The 15795-nt window shown below is 37.9% G+C and overlaps 1 protein-coding gene across 1 annotated transcript; it reads right to left on the bottom strand.

Moving 5' to 3' along the window:
• Positions 1–2003: 2003 nt before the first annotated feature.
• Positions 2004–14504, bottom strand: LOC143910762 (uncharacterized). Its single transcript, XM_077429358.1, has 5 exons — positions 14105–14504; positions 12385–12516; positions 11746–11914; positions 2288–4520; positions 2004–2225 (listed from the first exon to the last, which is right to left on the bottom strand). The coding sequence occupies exons 1-5, from the start codon at positions 14502–14504 to the stop codon at positions 2004–2006; spliced, it is 3156 nt and encodes a 1051-aa protein (XP_077285484.1).
• Between the last annotated feature and the right edge of the window lie 1291 nt (positions 14505–15795).

Here is a 15795-nt window from a genome sequence, read left to right as displayed (position 1 = left end):
AAAATACGCTGATAGATGCACAGAAAATATCTTTCTCATACCGATGATGAAATTTTTTTAAAAATTGGTTCAGTTTTGGAGGAGAAAATAGTTGATTAGGAAAGCTCGATTTTGTAAATTTAAAATAGGTAGAATCTGTTGGACGCGCATCTGTCCCTTTTACTCAATATATGTGCGGGGGTCGGGGGGGGTCCGAGGCTAGTACACGTACACTATACACACACACTCGCACTCACATACGCACTCACATACGACTCCACTGTTCACATGACAAGTTCATACATACGATATACAATTCGCTCGAATCGTAACTACACAATATATACGTATTACATATATCGATACATAAGTACTATATTCGCGCAAACCAAATTGCAACTTCTGACTTGTCGATTTCTTTTTATTTCTCCAGATTGGTGTGTCTATGTATGTACGTGGCACTTTTATACGAACTTCTAAAATAAAAAATGTGTTATGTAAAGTAATTATTGAATTTATTCAAAATATTTTTTCATTTTGTTTGCGGAGAAAATGAAAATAAAATACTAAAATCTATTTTCTACATATATATTAGTGAAATATTCACATTTTTAAAAATACAGGAAAAGATTATAGTAATTAAACCCTTTCACGGGCAAATTATTTTAAATTGATATATACGATTTTTTTCTTCTTGAATATTGTTCACAGGTACAAACAGAAGGCAAATATATTTTTTATTTATTTATTTTTTATTAAAACAATTAGTAATAAAAGTGGGAAGTATATTTTCCAGGGATCTTTCCTTGGTGCAGTTTTGAAAAATGAAAATGCATTTACAGATAACAAATATACTGAACATAAAATAATAAATGAAAATAAAAAATAAAATAAAACACACATTATTAAATAAAATATAGATATATTTAAATAGACATACAGATATATTTAAAGCCCGCTTTAAAGGTCAAGGAATTTGACCCTTAAAGCCCTCAACATGAGGCCACCACCCCCCCAACGAATACAGTCTAAAAGACCCTTTCGTCGGAGAACGAGACGATTGTTCAGCAATATCGCACAAGAACAACCGCGCATCACTGCTCTAATAAAAAAACGGTACATAACCAAGTAAAAAATAAACAACAACGCATGAACACATAAAACGTTCATGCGTTAGGAATCATGTAATACCCGAAATGTACCGAAATGCACGCACACCTCAAGTAAACACACACACACACATAAAATCCGCAAATACATACACACACCTAAACAGCAAACGCACACTCACACACACACACACATTCACAGATTAAAAAAAATTAAAAACTCAAATGCTTCTGCAATCAAGTGGAATAATAGCATCCAGGGCAACACAGCTTCCCAAAGCATTCCGCGAACTTTTCGAAAGCTCTAAACGAAGCTTTATTCATTATTAGATCCCCATGTTGCAGGGGGCCAATGAGAGAACCCCTGACGCTGTCCAACAGAACCCTCCTCTCAGCCTCCATCCCACGACAGGACCACAAAATGTGATCTGCGTCCTGCTCCGGAAAAGAACACGGACAAAAGGATTCAGACACTAAGCCATGTACATAATAAAGTGGCCATGACCAGTCAAAAATAGACTGGCCCAAAAACTGGGCGACAGCCAATCACGCTCAAGGCGCGAAGTGACCTTTGGAAAAAAAAAATAAGCGTGTCTACCTTTGGAGGAAAAATCCCATCTAAGTTGCCAAGCTGAAATAGCACAATTTAAAATAACAGACTTCAAACCACGCCAAAATCGAGGATCATCGCACTGTGACTGATTAGGAGCATGGAAAATAACGCCCGAGACGGAAGCATCTATCACCACGAAGCACCACGAACCTTTTCCCAAGCAGCTCCTATTTGGACGATCAAGTCATGTGGCAATGTACCCGTGAGAATCTGTAGCGAATCTGTAGGCGCAGTGCGATAGGCCTGTGTAAGAGCGATCAGAGGAAAACGCTGACCACTATTTAATGTACGACATACAGATATCAAACATCTTCAGATATCAAAGATCTTTCTCGGACCGGTAAATTTTTAGGTATCCGCCCATCTATTATTTCAGGCAATAGGCATTGATCATAGAAATTTTCTAAGCGTTGTTCCATTTTTAGCCAGAATGTATCATCTTTTTCAATTCTTTCAAAAATCATTCCTGTGGAACTCCACACCACGAAATAACAGTAGTCACGACCCGTTATATGCAACTGGCCCTGTACTTGATAAAAGAAGTCATGATTTCGTTTTAATCTAAAAATGTTGTCTTTCATTGTACAAAAATCAATTTTTTTTGTCTAATTCCCTCTTCTGGAGTCATATTCATAATATTGTAAGGGCATTTAACTTCTATTAGTCCGTCTTCACTAATTAGTCCATCGGGACTAGCCGCTAAAAAACTTTTGTTTACATCTATAAACAGTCCACAGGGTGAGACCTCTAATCCCGTTTTTTCTTTAAATTTCTTTATGGCTTCACTTTCACTTTCTTTTCCATAATTAGTGGCAATATTTCCTTTGAATACGGAGTAAAGTAAAGATTTTAAAACTCCCTTGGCTGAAGTTTTTGGCCGCAATTTACATATTTTTCCAAAGTTAGATGCTGTTAGACGCTTACGTCTTTCAACTGCCCACAGCCTATTGTCACTTTGGTCCACTGTGCTCCTCTCAAGTTCATTCTTTTTTGATTGTGATAAGTTCAAGTCTCTAAGAAATTCTTCTTTTTTCTTTTGAAACACTTCATCTGCCATATCTGGTTCTATTTCCAACTGACCGTAATTTTCATCCGGTCCTGTAACTTTTCTTTTCTTGCTTGTCTTAACTTCATCATACGTTAATTTTCTATTTCTGATCCTTTCTCTGTTCTGCCCCAAAGCCCGTTTTCTTCCTATAAATTGTTTCGTGTACCTGCCAGGACTATGACCTTGGATTTTTTTTTGTATTCTTGAATGAGTAGCTATATCGCTATTCCACGAAGTCACAGCTCCAAAACACCTCGCTTGGTATGAGCCTCTTGCGGTAAAATTAACTCTTTTTCCGCCAATAAATTTTGCGATAACATTGTTGAACTGTTCCACACTATTATTTGTTACGTCTAAAATGAGACTATCTGCATTTCCTGCAAGGGATAATAAGTATTGTTGAATATCAGTCCATATTCCACAGGCTTGAAGCTCGTTTACTATATTTAGATGATCAGTATTCTTTTCTGGTTTGCAAAAGTATGCAGCACAATTTACATGATCACCAAACACATGGTTTGCGCTATTTTTAATGTCCATTCTAAGATTTTTTATTTTTTCATTTTGTGTTGTGTTTTCTTCTTCTTTTCTGAAATGAATTGCTCCAACTATAGCTTTCCTCATGCGTAGAACGTTTGATTCTACTTTTTTTCTAATTTGCACAGGTACATAGCCTTTATTATTATTTGTTTTCTTCCCTAATGCCTTCAGTTTATTACAAAAATTGCGAAGCAAGTGATTTTTGCACTCAATTTTTTGTATAATGATGTTGGGCCCATATGGCATTAGGTGCATTAATTTCTTCATGATGCTGGAGTCTCCATCGCCTACAAGTTTGTTGAATTTAACCCCATGCATTTCCATGCTTTTTAAAAAGCCTTCTGCAATAATATCAGCTTCCATGGCATTAGCGCTGTCACGCCAATTTTTAAAATACTTGTGCTCAGTTGCATCTATATTTAATTTTGTAGCTCTGGCACATATGCAGCAGTAAGAGTTTCGTACTCCGAGATATAAAACTTTTTTAGTTCGGAGCCCTACTATGCACGCTGCACCAGACAAGGAGCTAAACCCACTTTTATATGATCTCTTTGCCCAAGAACCGTCTGCAATGACTGTCAGTAAGGGATATCCTTCCTCGTCTATGTCACCATTTAAAATGGCGAGCCTTTTTTCTTCTTCACCAGCGACAATCATTTCATCAAAGGCACATTCTTCTATTGTAGGCGCTAAATGTTGTTCTATGCTTGTGTAAGTTCCACGACTCATACATGGCATATTTATTACACCACAAATTTCATTTAATTGTGAATAGCCATTACCGGTACAAACAATTCCTTCTACGAAAGCAGTATTTGCGGAAACTTGTAGTTTCGGATCTTCGGAGTATACAGTTTCCTTTGCTAAGCACATTCTACACCGAAAAACATATTCGCTGAGAAAACCTTTTCTTATTTCTTTCACAAAATTTAAGTCAGATAATGTACAATTAGTGTGTTCATGCTTAATTTTTGAAAGTGCTGAAAATAAATATTTAATATCTACTATTCTGCGCCCTTCTAATTGTTCATGAATATCTGTTTCGTCGGGATTGTCTGCTTCTGCTTCTATAACTAAATCATCAAGCCTCGTTGATGACGTTGAACTAGCTGTTTCTGATAAATTTTGAGCGAATAAATCTCGCGGAACTGTATACAAAGATGTCGGTCCAGAACTTGTGGAGGCTACAGCTAAGTTTCCAACAGCAGCAGCATTGGCGACATCGATGTCACTGTAAATCGAGAATACTATAAAGTATACAGGAATTCCTCGACTTACGACGGAGATACGTTCCTGACCGTCGGTCGTAAGTCGAATACATATGTATATGTATATGTATGTATGTATATGTATATGTATATGAATGTATGTATTTGTGTGTGTATGTATGTATGTGTATATGTATATATATCTATATATATATATATATATATATATATATATATATATATATATATATATATATATATATATATATATATATATATATATATATATATATATATATATATATATATATACATATATATGTATATATATATATATATATATATATATATGTATATATATATATATATATATATATATATATATATATATACATATATATGTATGTATATATATATATATATATATATATATATATATATATATACATATACACATACATATGTGAATATTTATATGTGTAGGTGTGTACATATGTATGTATATGTATATATGTGTATTTTTATATTTATGTATGTATGTGTATTCGTGTATACGTGTAAGTATTTGTGTATATATGGATGGTGTACATAAATATATGTTTATATAATTGTCTTTGGCCAGGAAGGCGCATTGGGTTTACCTGTTAGGCCTTCCTGGTATAAAATAAATAAATAAAAAATAAATAAATAAATAAATATAATCATTTGGAGAATATTCTGGACTCACATCACTACATTTTGCATAGTAAATAATAGTTACTAAGTCACAAGAAAGCATTATTACCTGTTGGTCGAATGTGTTGTAAGATGGATATTTCGTTTAAAATATCGTTTTTGTCTTTTAGTCGACTGGAACATACGATATTTCTTCCCATTTCTTCCATCCATTGTAAGTACTCAGTTCTTAGACTTTCGTACAAACAAACACTAGCAGTGACTCAGACAGCTCTTTCGTTGAACGATATGACACGACTGAACGGAGAACTCAAAGACATCCGACACCGCGTTTTTTTATGAATTGTTTTTTTTTTTATCGATCATCCACGTGGAAATACAGTAACATCTCGTGACGACTTTAACAATATTTTTTTTCGCTCGTAAGCAGAGAAATTATAATATTTCTCTGGTTTTAAATGCGTATCGTCGTAATTCAAAACATCAACGATGATCTAATTTTAGCTCAATCTCGCTCTTTAGCTTGATTTTGATATTTAATTTCAATTTTTAAATTTAATTTTTATTTCGATATTTTGTACGCTACTGGTTTTAAAAGTTGGCCTGTGGGCCGTTCGGTGGCTTGGTGCGTACGCACCATAAAGGAAATAGATGGATACGATAACGAGAAAAATACTACGTGTAGTATTTAAACTACGCATTCAATATTCGAAATTCGTTGTTTATGTATCCGGATCGCAGAATAGAGAAGAGATAAATAACCGATTTGAGCTCTCGATATGCGTGCGAAGAGTATATCCGAAAACACGTGTGCGATAGTGCGAGAAGGAAAAAGATGGATACGATAACGAGAAAAATACTACGTGTAGTATTTAAACTACGCATTTACTATGTGAATTCGTTGTGAATCTATCCGGATCGCAGAATAGATAAGAGATAAATAATCGATTTGGGCTCACGACATGCGTGAGCCCAAATCAATTCTGCGATCCGGATACATTCACAACGAATTTCAAATGTTTAAAGCGGGCTCTTCACTCGCATCGTTTGCGGCCGCGAACACCGTGTGTGTGAGTCGAAATGTGAGTGTGTGCGTTTCGCGCGTTCCGACGCTCCGGGGCCGTCGCCCCAAGCGCCGTCGACGCCTCCGGCGCCCCCGATGCCTTCGCCCCCGGCACCCCGGGGCCTTCGCTCCCAGCGCCCCCGATGCCTTCGGCACCCCGGGGACTTCGCCCCCGGCGCCCCCAGAGCCGCCGACGTCCCCAGCGCCCCCGATGCCTCCAGCACCCCGGGGCCTTCGCCCCCGATGCCTTCGGCACCCCGGGGACTTCGCCCCCAGCACCGCCGACGCCCCAGATGCCTCTGGCACCCCGAGGCCTTCGCCCCCGGCGCCTCCATCGCTCCGGGGCCTTCAGCCCCAATGCCGCCGACGCCTCCGGCGCCCGGATCATAAAAATGAAAAATATGAAAAATATGATAAAAAAAACAAAAATGAAAAATATGAAAAAAATGAAAAAACTGAAAAATATGAAAAAAACTGAAAAAAATAAAAAATATGAAAAAAAAAATTGTTCTCCATACTGGTTGATGGTTGATCGTCCGTCACATACATATATACAAATATATATATATATATTTAGCGACAGTCCGTTTTTATATATAGTGTTACGTATACTAAAAAGAGCCGCCGAGTAATTGCGATCGGATTAGGCCGGGTAGCATCCTGAGAGACCGTGTGACCGGTCTAAGTGGTTTTAAGGATTAGCGACAAGCTAAGTGCATGTAGGCTAAACAATGGCGACCGAGTTGGCTGGTATTGGTCCTTTCGCAGAATTGACCTGTACCGTGTCGTGGGAATGTCGTGGGAAGACATATCCGTACGTGACCATAACAATAGGTAAACAAATTAGACGTCGAAGATGTCCTGAGAGATCTATCCCTTATAAGGCGATACTTAGGCGATATCATGTCATTCTGGACTGAGCAGTGACAGTGCGTGTATCTCCTTAATCATCAATAAATGCTGTGAAACGACTGTTGGCCTTTTACTTGGATCCTTCACCCACCCCTACGCAACAATAGTATTGTTAGAAAATTATTATCATATACAACGTTAATACCTACATACAAGTACAAGCCGCGAACTAGCTAAATGATATAAATCTATTATAATAACTTGCGAAATTTATTTCCCTCATGTATAATGAACGATTGATTAAACAAGTCTAGCATACATTAAATGTAAGAAATTATAATCGGATTATAAGTTCACGCGCATTCGCAGAAGGCTTTGCACCTGTCGCAGATATAGTACCTGCAAATAGCCACAACCAACAATAAAAGCTTGAAATCCTTAATCTAATTTTTATTTCCTATGATCTTATTATTTCGACGTTCGAAGTTCTGCTATATTTTCTTGCAAATATGAGATACACCGTTATCGATCACTGTCAAGCAATAGTCCGAAGGGTCGAATTGGTATATATCACCGTCAAGTAATAGTCCGAAGGGTCGAGTTGGTATATATCACCGTCAATCAAGTATAAACAATACTATAGAATTTCAACGAGACCACTCCAATGAATAGACGGTCCCATGTATATACCACACGATACCGCGTATATGACCGCCGTCTAACATGTTTTTTCTGTTTAAAACTATCTAAAAAATATATCCCACGTATAACATCCCGCGCTGTGTGTTCGCGCCCTAATCGTCGATGATTCTCGTGATGGCGATATCTTTGGCGTCTGTCTGTAGCAGCGTGATGTATGTATGTGTATGTGTAGCGGGAAAGTTGAGTACACAAATAAAAACAATTGTAGCTCAGCTTTATGTATTATATGTATTTCGTATCTTTAGTACATAAAATAAAATAGGGGGGCGTGTACAGCAGGGGAGTTGGGGGCGATCTGAGGCGCTCCGCCCTATGGTTGAGGTTAAAAACAAAATTAAACGTAAAAGAGGTTTGTAATAATAAGAAACAAAATTAATCAACGCCAATTGTCCCATTCTAACATAACTAAGAAAAAAAGGAAAAACTACAACCGACCAACAGTAAACAGTAACAGTAGCAAAGGAAAACACTAGAACACCATTTTTTAGTAAAATAAAGCACAGAACAAATGGAAACACTATTACACAAATTCACTACAGTTTGCCCGTTAGGCAGTCGGGCTACTCGCTGGGTTACTCTCTTGGCGTTGCGGCTGATGGAGTAGTATGACCTACATACTTCCGTGAACATCTCTGCAGGGGCTGCTGCTGCAGGTGCTTGTGTGTTGACAGCCTTGGTATGTGCTGATCGGCCAGAGTTTCTTGCGGTATTGCCACTATTGGTCCACTAATTAGGAAATGACCAGGAATGATTTGCGTTGGGTCGGAAGGGTTAAATGAGACGAGGGTGGGGGGGGGGGGGTAGTAGAATTCGAATTACCGGGCCATGAATCATTGACGTCCTGTTTAACCCTACTCCTATCAGGTCGACGTCCATCCTTTTTGACTTCAAGGCGAGTCGCCTTCTTAATTCTTCAGATATTATCCTAAATTTGAAGCGGTCATCTAATAACGCTCGAATTTTATGCAACTGGCCATCACCGCCGCGAACTTGTACCTCCACGGTAGACGGTAGAACGGTGCGGGAGTGTGATGGCTAGAGGTAGGATAGTCACAGTGCTATCCATTGTTCGGCAAACCTTTAACAATGCATTTACAACCTTTGAACAATACACGGCCCCCTCAGGCTCCGATGACTAGTGATGGCGTTGCGCGTCTCACCGAGTGTAAAATCAAAGCTTATTCTACAGGTTTGACGTTCTCTGCTTTCTGGGGGCCCCGAGAATGTTTGGCCTTATTTAAAGGCGAAGTTTTGTATGCCGTTGCGTCATGCAGCAAAGTGTGATGTGCATGACCGCAATTGACGCACTTTTTTTTTTTCGGCACGCGTGAACCAAGTGCCCCGATCTTAAACAGTTCAGGCATAGTCGATGTTTGATTACTGTCGACCTGCGATCATCGCCGCTCATATGGCGGAATGATGGGCACGCTAGCAGAGAATGACTTCCACTGCAAATGATGCAGGAGGGGCGTTCCCCTCTCACTGCCTTCTGGCCACTGATAGTTTGAGGTCGAGCACTCGACTCGCCCTTTATAGAGAAATCGGCATTTGCCATGGCCTGGCACTGGCACGTCAGAAATTCGATGAGATTGCTGAAAGTGCAATCCTCATGTTTTGGCGCCCGAAGCTCCCACTGAAAAACCGTGGATCGGTCGAGCTTTCTAATGATACACATGACCAAAATGTCATCCCAAGTCTCGACCGGGACGCCCAAGTTGGCCAGTTCACGCACGTGCATATTGGTGTCGTCTATAAGACGTCGCAAACTTGCGTAAGGGCGCGATCACACAGCGAGGAAGCGGTATGCTGTACGCGGGATATTTTTTTTTAGATAGTTTTAAACACACACAAAAAATAGGGTCATACCCGGTATGATACGCCGGATCTTGCGGGATCGGAGCGGTCTCGTTGAAATTCTATAGAATTGTTTATACTAACTTCACGTTGATATATACCAATTCGTCGACCCTCGGACGACGCTTGACAGTGATCGAAAACGGTGTATCCCATATTTGCAAAAAAATATAGCAGAACTTGTCGGAATAATAAGATTATAGAAAATACAAATTACATTAAGGATTTCAAGCGTTTATTGTTTAATAATTCAGTTTTAAACTTAATTAGTAAACAATTAACAAAAATAGACAAACAAGTGTCCGGTTTATAGCAACAATTGACTAATATTTCCGGGTAGGTTTAAGAATTAAATACTCATTCGATACTTTCATAAACAAACTCTGCGATCACGGACAAAGATGTATTCAGCATAAAGGGTTTTATGTAGTACACTAATTGTTTACCGGAACCAATTGTTACTAAATAAACAGAAATGACTAGACAATGGACTCAAGTTTTTTGGTACAAAAACTAAATACGTACTTAAATCCCTAATACCATCAACAGATAAACGAACAAAGATGTTTTTTACGTAAAGGGCTATAGTGCACTCAATATGGACTGTAACTAATTGATACTGAATGCATTTCCGTATGAATGTATGTACATGTCGATACAATAACATGTTCGTTTAAAGAGAGCCCATTTTTACTTTATTTTATATCAAGAACAAAGTATTTTTTATTTATACTTTTTATACTCAAGAAAGTGGTGACTGCAATTGCAGTTTTGTGTTTAACATCACAAACAGTTCGTCTTTTGAGCTCGGTCATCGCAGTTCATAATATCGGTACATCGCAGTTCATAATGTCAGAAAAATTAATAGAAGTTGTGCGACAGTACGAATGTGTCTATGACGTCAGATCCGTAAAATATAAGGACCAAAACATTCGCAATGAAGCTTGGGAGGAGATGTCAAAAAAACTAAACATACCAGGTTAGTTGATATTTATTTTTTATAACATAATAGTTACAGTTCATAGTTTTTACACACAATATAGTACACACATAATCATAGTATCAATTTATAAGTTTTACAATAATTTTTATTTTATTTTAATAAACAATATGACATTGTACAGAAAGGAATATACAAAAAAAAACACATACCAATACATAAATATATAAATAGACGCATTATATGTATATGATGATACGTACATACTAAATATATAAAATACACAGTTCATTTTATTTTAACAAACATTAACAGTATTCACATGACACCCAATGATAATATTTAAAGTAACAAAAAAATAGAGAAGGAAAAAAAATGTAAAAAGTAAGTAAAATTTAAAATGTTTAAATTAAACTAAAAAAGAAAAAACATCTGAAATTATATACACACATAGGTACAATCAAAGTTTTAATAGTTTCTGATTCCAGTTTTTATGTACGATATAAATTTGCATAGTTACAGTTTATAATTTTTATATAAATACTTACGCAAAATATAAGTTTTCATCGTTTCACAATTTATAGATTGAATACTTCGAGAACTGAACCTTTCCAATAAGCTATTTATCTGATAATGAACCAAATTGTGTTTTTTTTAACCCTTTTCTGGCTCGTATTTAAAGTGTATTCGCAAGTCAATAAGGATAGTAGTTTCAACACACAGATTGTTTAACATTCAAGAAAAATTCAAGGAATTTTAACTATCGTTCCTTCCCCTTCTTACAGTATCAAGCTGCCATGGAACACATCCAGCAGATGACACAAAAAAATCCTTAAATTTGTCTCGAATATCAAATGATCTGTGTATATTATTAATATCTGGTTGATCAATATGTGTTAGTTCACTGGTGCCTCCATTCGAATTTAGGTTAATATCTCTAATTTTGTATGCTCCCAAATAATTGTGAAGACAGCATGCTGCTAGAATTAGATTATCAACCAAATCCGGATGAAGTGGTATCGCTCTTTCAAACACTCTCCATCTTGATACCAAAATACCAAAGGCATTCTCCAAAATCCTTCTTGCGCGAGAAAGCCTGTAATTTTTTTTTTTTGGTTCATTACCTCCTATTGAATTTCTACTGTAAGGCCGTAATAGATACCGCTTTAGCGGAAATGCCTCATCTGCTACTATAACGTATGGGAGAGGTTCAGTTCCTGGAACCAACGGATTGTCTTCTGGTATATTTAACTTATTTTCCTCTAGCGATTTAGCTAAATTTGATTTGTCAAATATACCTCCATCGCTGTTTCTTCCATATGCACCCACATCTATTCACAAAAACTTATATTGTGCGTCTACTAACGCCAGTAATACAATTGAATGATTACCTTTGTAATTGTAAAAATTGGACCCGGCATTTTTTGGGCAGCGTATATTTATGTGTTTGCCATCTAATGCACCCACACAATTGGGAAAGTTCCATAGAGCATCGAATTCTGATGCCACCTCTTTCCATTTTTCTGCTGTTGGTTGTGGCAATACTGTAGGTTGTAATTTTTTTCCAAATTATTGCACTGACTTCTTTTACAATACTCTGCACTGTTGAAAAACCTAGTCGATAGCTAAAGCCGATCGATCGAAAAGAATTTCCCGTTGCCAGATACCTGAAAAAAGAAAATAAATAATACTTTATTTTTCAGTTTCACAATGTAAAGCTGACTGGGCTAAACTACGACATTGTTTCGTGAACGCCATAAAAAAAAACAAAAGAAAAGTGGACAAGCAGCAACGAAAACACCTCCATGGAAATTCGAAGAACAAATGTCTTTTCTGTTACCAACTTTACAGATGAGGCAAACACAAGGCAACTTATAATCATGTTCAGAAGGTGAAACGCCTCCTGAACATGATATATCAGAACATGATACTCCTGAACATATATATGAACATATAACACTAATAGTTTTATTTTATTGAATTTTATTTGAATATTCATTTGTTTTTTTTATTAAATTTAGCGTCACGGATTCTACCACCCAAACCTTATATTAAACCTTACATACATATGTACATACGAAGTCTCTTTCGAAATTATATATTAGATTTCGTAAAAATACTTCTCAGAATATAAAAATTACGTAATAATATTTCCGTATCATTTTCATATAAACAAGCAATACAATAATAAAATCGAAACATCAAACTAAAAACATCGTCAAAACAAAATATCGAAAATTAGCGAAAGTCTTCAGTTGATCGGATATAACAATTTTACCGCTTGCACACTATGACTACTGCTGCGACATACAAATGTTTTTATTTAATAGTGTGGATGATTTTTTCCCACACATTTATTGCCAATAATAATGAAATTTTTAGTTCAAGTGAATTGACTTCATTTCCATTATGCAATGAAAGACAATATATACTATGGCTTTTCTCTACAATAAATTGACAAAACATTTTTGGTATAAAGAAAAAATGATTATTTGAAAAGGGACTTGCCATTCACAGAGTAGTTGGCAAAGAAGATTTTAAACATAAGATTTTTGCTATCATTATTGAACGTACCTTCTTCTACCGATTATACATTTTATTAATATCTATAACAATACAATTATATGATATCCTTACCTTATACAAACAGCCAAACGTTCCTTGGTCGATATAGGTAGCCGCCAATTTGTTTTCATTTTTTTGATGTCGTTTTCAATTATCACATGTAACTCGTCAAATTGGGACTTGGTCATCCGAAAGTACATTTGAAAGCGGTCGTCATCCAGTTGTTCCACGAGCTGGTGATATTCGCCAAGTTCCATTCTTCTTTTATTCATTTTGTGAACCCACGTTCGCCGAATTCGTAGTTTTTCTTTAAATTTCCACGCCACTATTATTTTTATATAATCTTCCAGATCATCTAAAAAGTCACTGTCGGAGTCACTACTATACATAGCCATGTTTCACGTGTGAATGGGGAGAAAAATGCGCGCGATCTCTGTTGCATGCTTCTTCGTACTTCTTGCACGTGCACGTGCAACAATGCACATATGTTACCAAAAAAACTCCATTGTCATCTAAAAACGGAATACTTTTCCGTTTCTAATTATCTAGTATAATATGGGATACACCGTTATCGATCACTGTCAAGCGTCGTCCGAGGGTCGACGAATTGGTATATATCACCGTCAAGTTAGTATAAACAATTCTATAGAATTTCAACGAGACCGCTCCGATCCCGCAAGATCCGGCGTATCATACCGGGTATGACACTATTTTATGTGTGTTTAAAACTATCTAAAAAAAAATATCCCGCGTACAGCATACCGCTCCCTCGCTGTGTGATCGCGCCCTAACTGTTGCCCGCAACAAGTTGCTCGTCCAGCAGTGCCCGGATGTGGGACCGGATAATATTTTTTTTGTCATTATAGCCCAGATCCAAAATGGACCCAGCGCTCGAAAATGAGCGGGCGGATTGCGAGCTTTCGCCAGCTATCGCGGCCAAGAAGCCCTGGGAAAACCGGGACATTTTTGGGCATCGCCATCAAAAGTAGGCAACTCCTGATGGGGCAATTGAATTGCCGAATTTGAATGCGGTGCAGTTGACAAGATGGAAGTTGCAACTTCCGTTGGCGAAACGCTCATTTGCAGCTCCCGCAATCTGAGCATTTCCATGCACCGTTCCAGAGTGACCGTGTAGTCCGTTTTAAATGTGTCTACAGTGGACTCAGAAGCCTGCACCTCAACTTGGTCCAGCTCGTTAATCTGAGCCTGGACCGTTTCAAACTCAGACAGCAGAGGTGTGATTGCCTCGAGTCTGGTTCTGAGCATGGAAATGTTCAGATCCCCCTCCAATTCATTTGCATTCCTCGTCAACCAAGAGCGAAGAAGTTTCCGGGTGGTTCGAAGCGCCTCCACCATTATTGAGCGTGTTGAACGCGACGAATGGAAATGGATGAGAACACGGGAATATAAAATAAAAAAGTTTCGAAAATACAAATTGGATGAGAACACGGGAATACAAGATGGATGACAACACGGGAATACAAAATGGATGTCAACGACCAAAAGTAGCAGATACAGCAAAAAAATACTAGCTAACGACCAACCTGAATTGACGACGATGGAAGACCAGCTCTGAAGAATCAGGAATCGAAGAACCAATGTACGGAGCTGCCTCAAGGTGTCTAATCGTCGATAATTCTCGTGATGGCGATCTCTTTGACGTCTGCCTTATCCGCGCGATGTGTGTATATGTGTGGCGGGAAAAGAGTATACACAAATAAAAACAGTTGTAACTCTGTCTTGTGTATTATATTTCATCTGTTTGGTACAGAGAACAAAAGAAAGATGTGTACAGCAGGGGAGTGGGGGGCGAGCTGAGGAGAAATACTAACATAGGGGTCTGAACTTTGAGAGGAAGGACAGACCAAAACTTCTCACTATGTGCCCCGCCGAATTCTAAAGCTCGTCTCCAAGTATCTGGAGTCGCATCAGACTCAAGCTGATGGGCTGAACTGGGAGTGAAGTTAAGGTCGGACGAGAGATCCGAACCTGACGTCGACCACGAAGTAATAAGGTAGAGGGCCGCGTTTGAGACGGCCAGTAAACAGCAATAGTTTGGTCGTAGCACCACGAAAGCCGACGTAGCATTTCAAGAATAAATTTTTGCCGTATTTTTATAGTATTTAATGCTCCAAAAATTTTCGTTGGATATTGTCTTTGACTATAAAAAAAATACTATTCAAAAACTATAGAAACATTTATAGGGGGGTTGAAGGTTTTGGACCGTTTCCCAGCCTATGGAAATTCAGTTGAATTTTGAAGAGGATCTTTATTACTCGATTAATACAGGTGTATTTGTATGTACAGCGAAGTAGGTAAAGGATTCACTGGAACGAGCTAGGTCGAGTTCCTGAAGCTCACTGGCATCTGGGGACGATGTACTGGTTTATAAAGGTGTTACTTGAGCAACGCGTAGCTGGGCTGGTGAGATCACGTTCTGGAAGATTCCGACGGGGTCGAGGTCTTCCTTTGTGTTCGATGCTCGATGCGTAGTTGCGCAGCTCCTTGGGATTTCCCGTGTACTTGTGATTGCGTATCTGGAGCGAGTCGAATCGCCTTTATGGGTAAGCTGGACGAAGTATTTCGGCCACGGCTAACTTTCGTGTACGAGAAGAGGACACGATGATGTCATTTGTACAGATTAAGT

The sequence above is a fragment of the Arctopsyche grandis genome, chromosome 4 (assembly GCF_051622035.1).
Source record: "Arctopsyche grandis isolate Sample6627 chromosome 4, ASM5162203v2, whole genome shotgun sequence".
NCBI lineage: Eukaryota > Metazoa > Arthropoda > Insecta > Trichoptera > Hydropsychidae > Arctopsyche > Arctopsyche grandis.
Note: the sequence above shows the minus strand (reverse complement) of the source record. Positions and strands in the feature narration are given on the sequence as shown.

Excerpts from the sequence above, each read along its gene's own strand:
- LOC143910762 (XM_077429358.1), bottom strand. The coding sequence starts at position 14,504 with ATGGTGGAGGCGCTTCGAACCACCCGGAAACTTCTTCGCTCTTGGTTG. Across the intron at positions 12,517-14,104 it reads CGATGCCCAAAAATGTCCCG|GAGTATCATGTTCTGATATA; the intron begins GTTTTCCCAGGG and ends ATATATGTTCAG. Across the intron at positions 11,915-12,384 it reads TTCTTCGAATTTCCATGGAG|ATGTGGGTGCATATGGAAGA; the intron begins GTGTTTTCGTTG and ends TTTTGTGAATAG.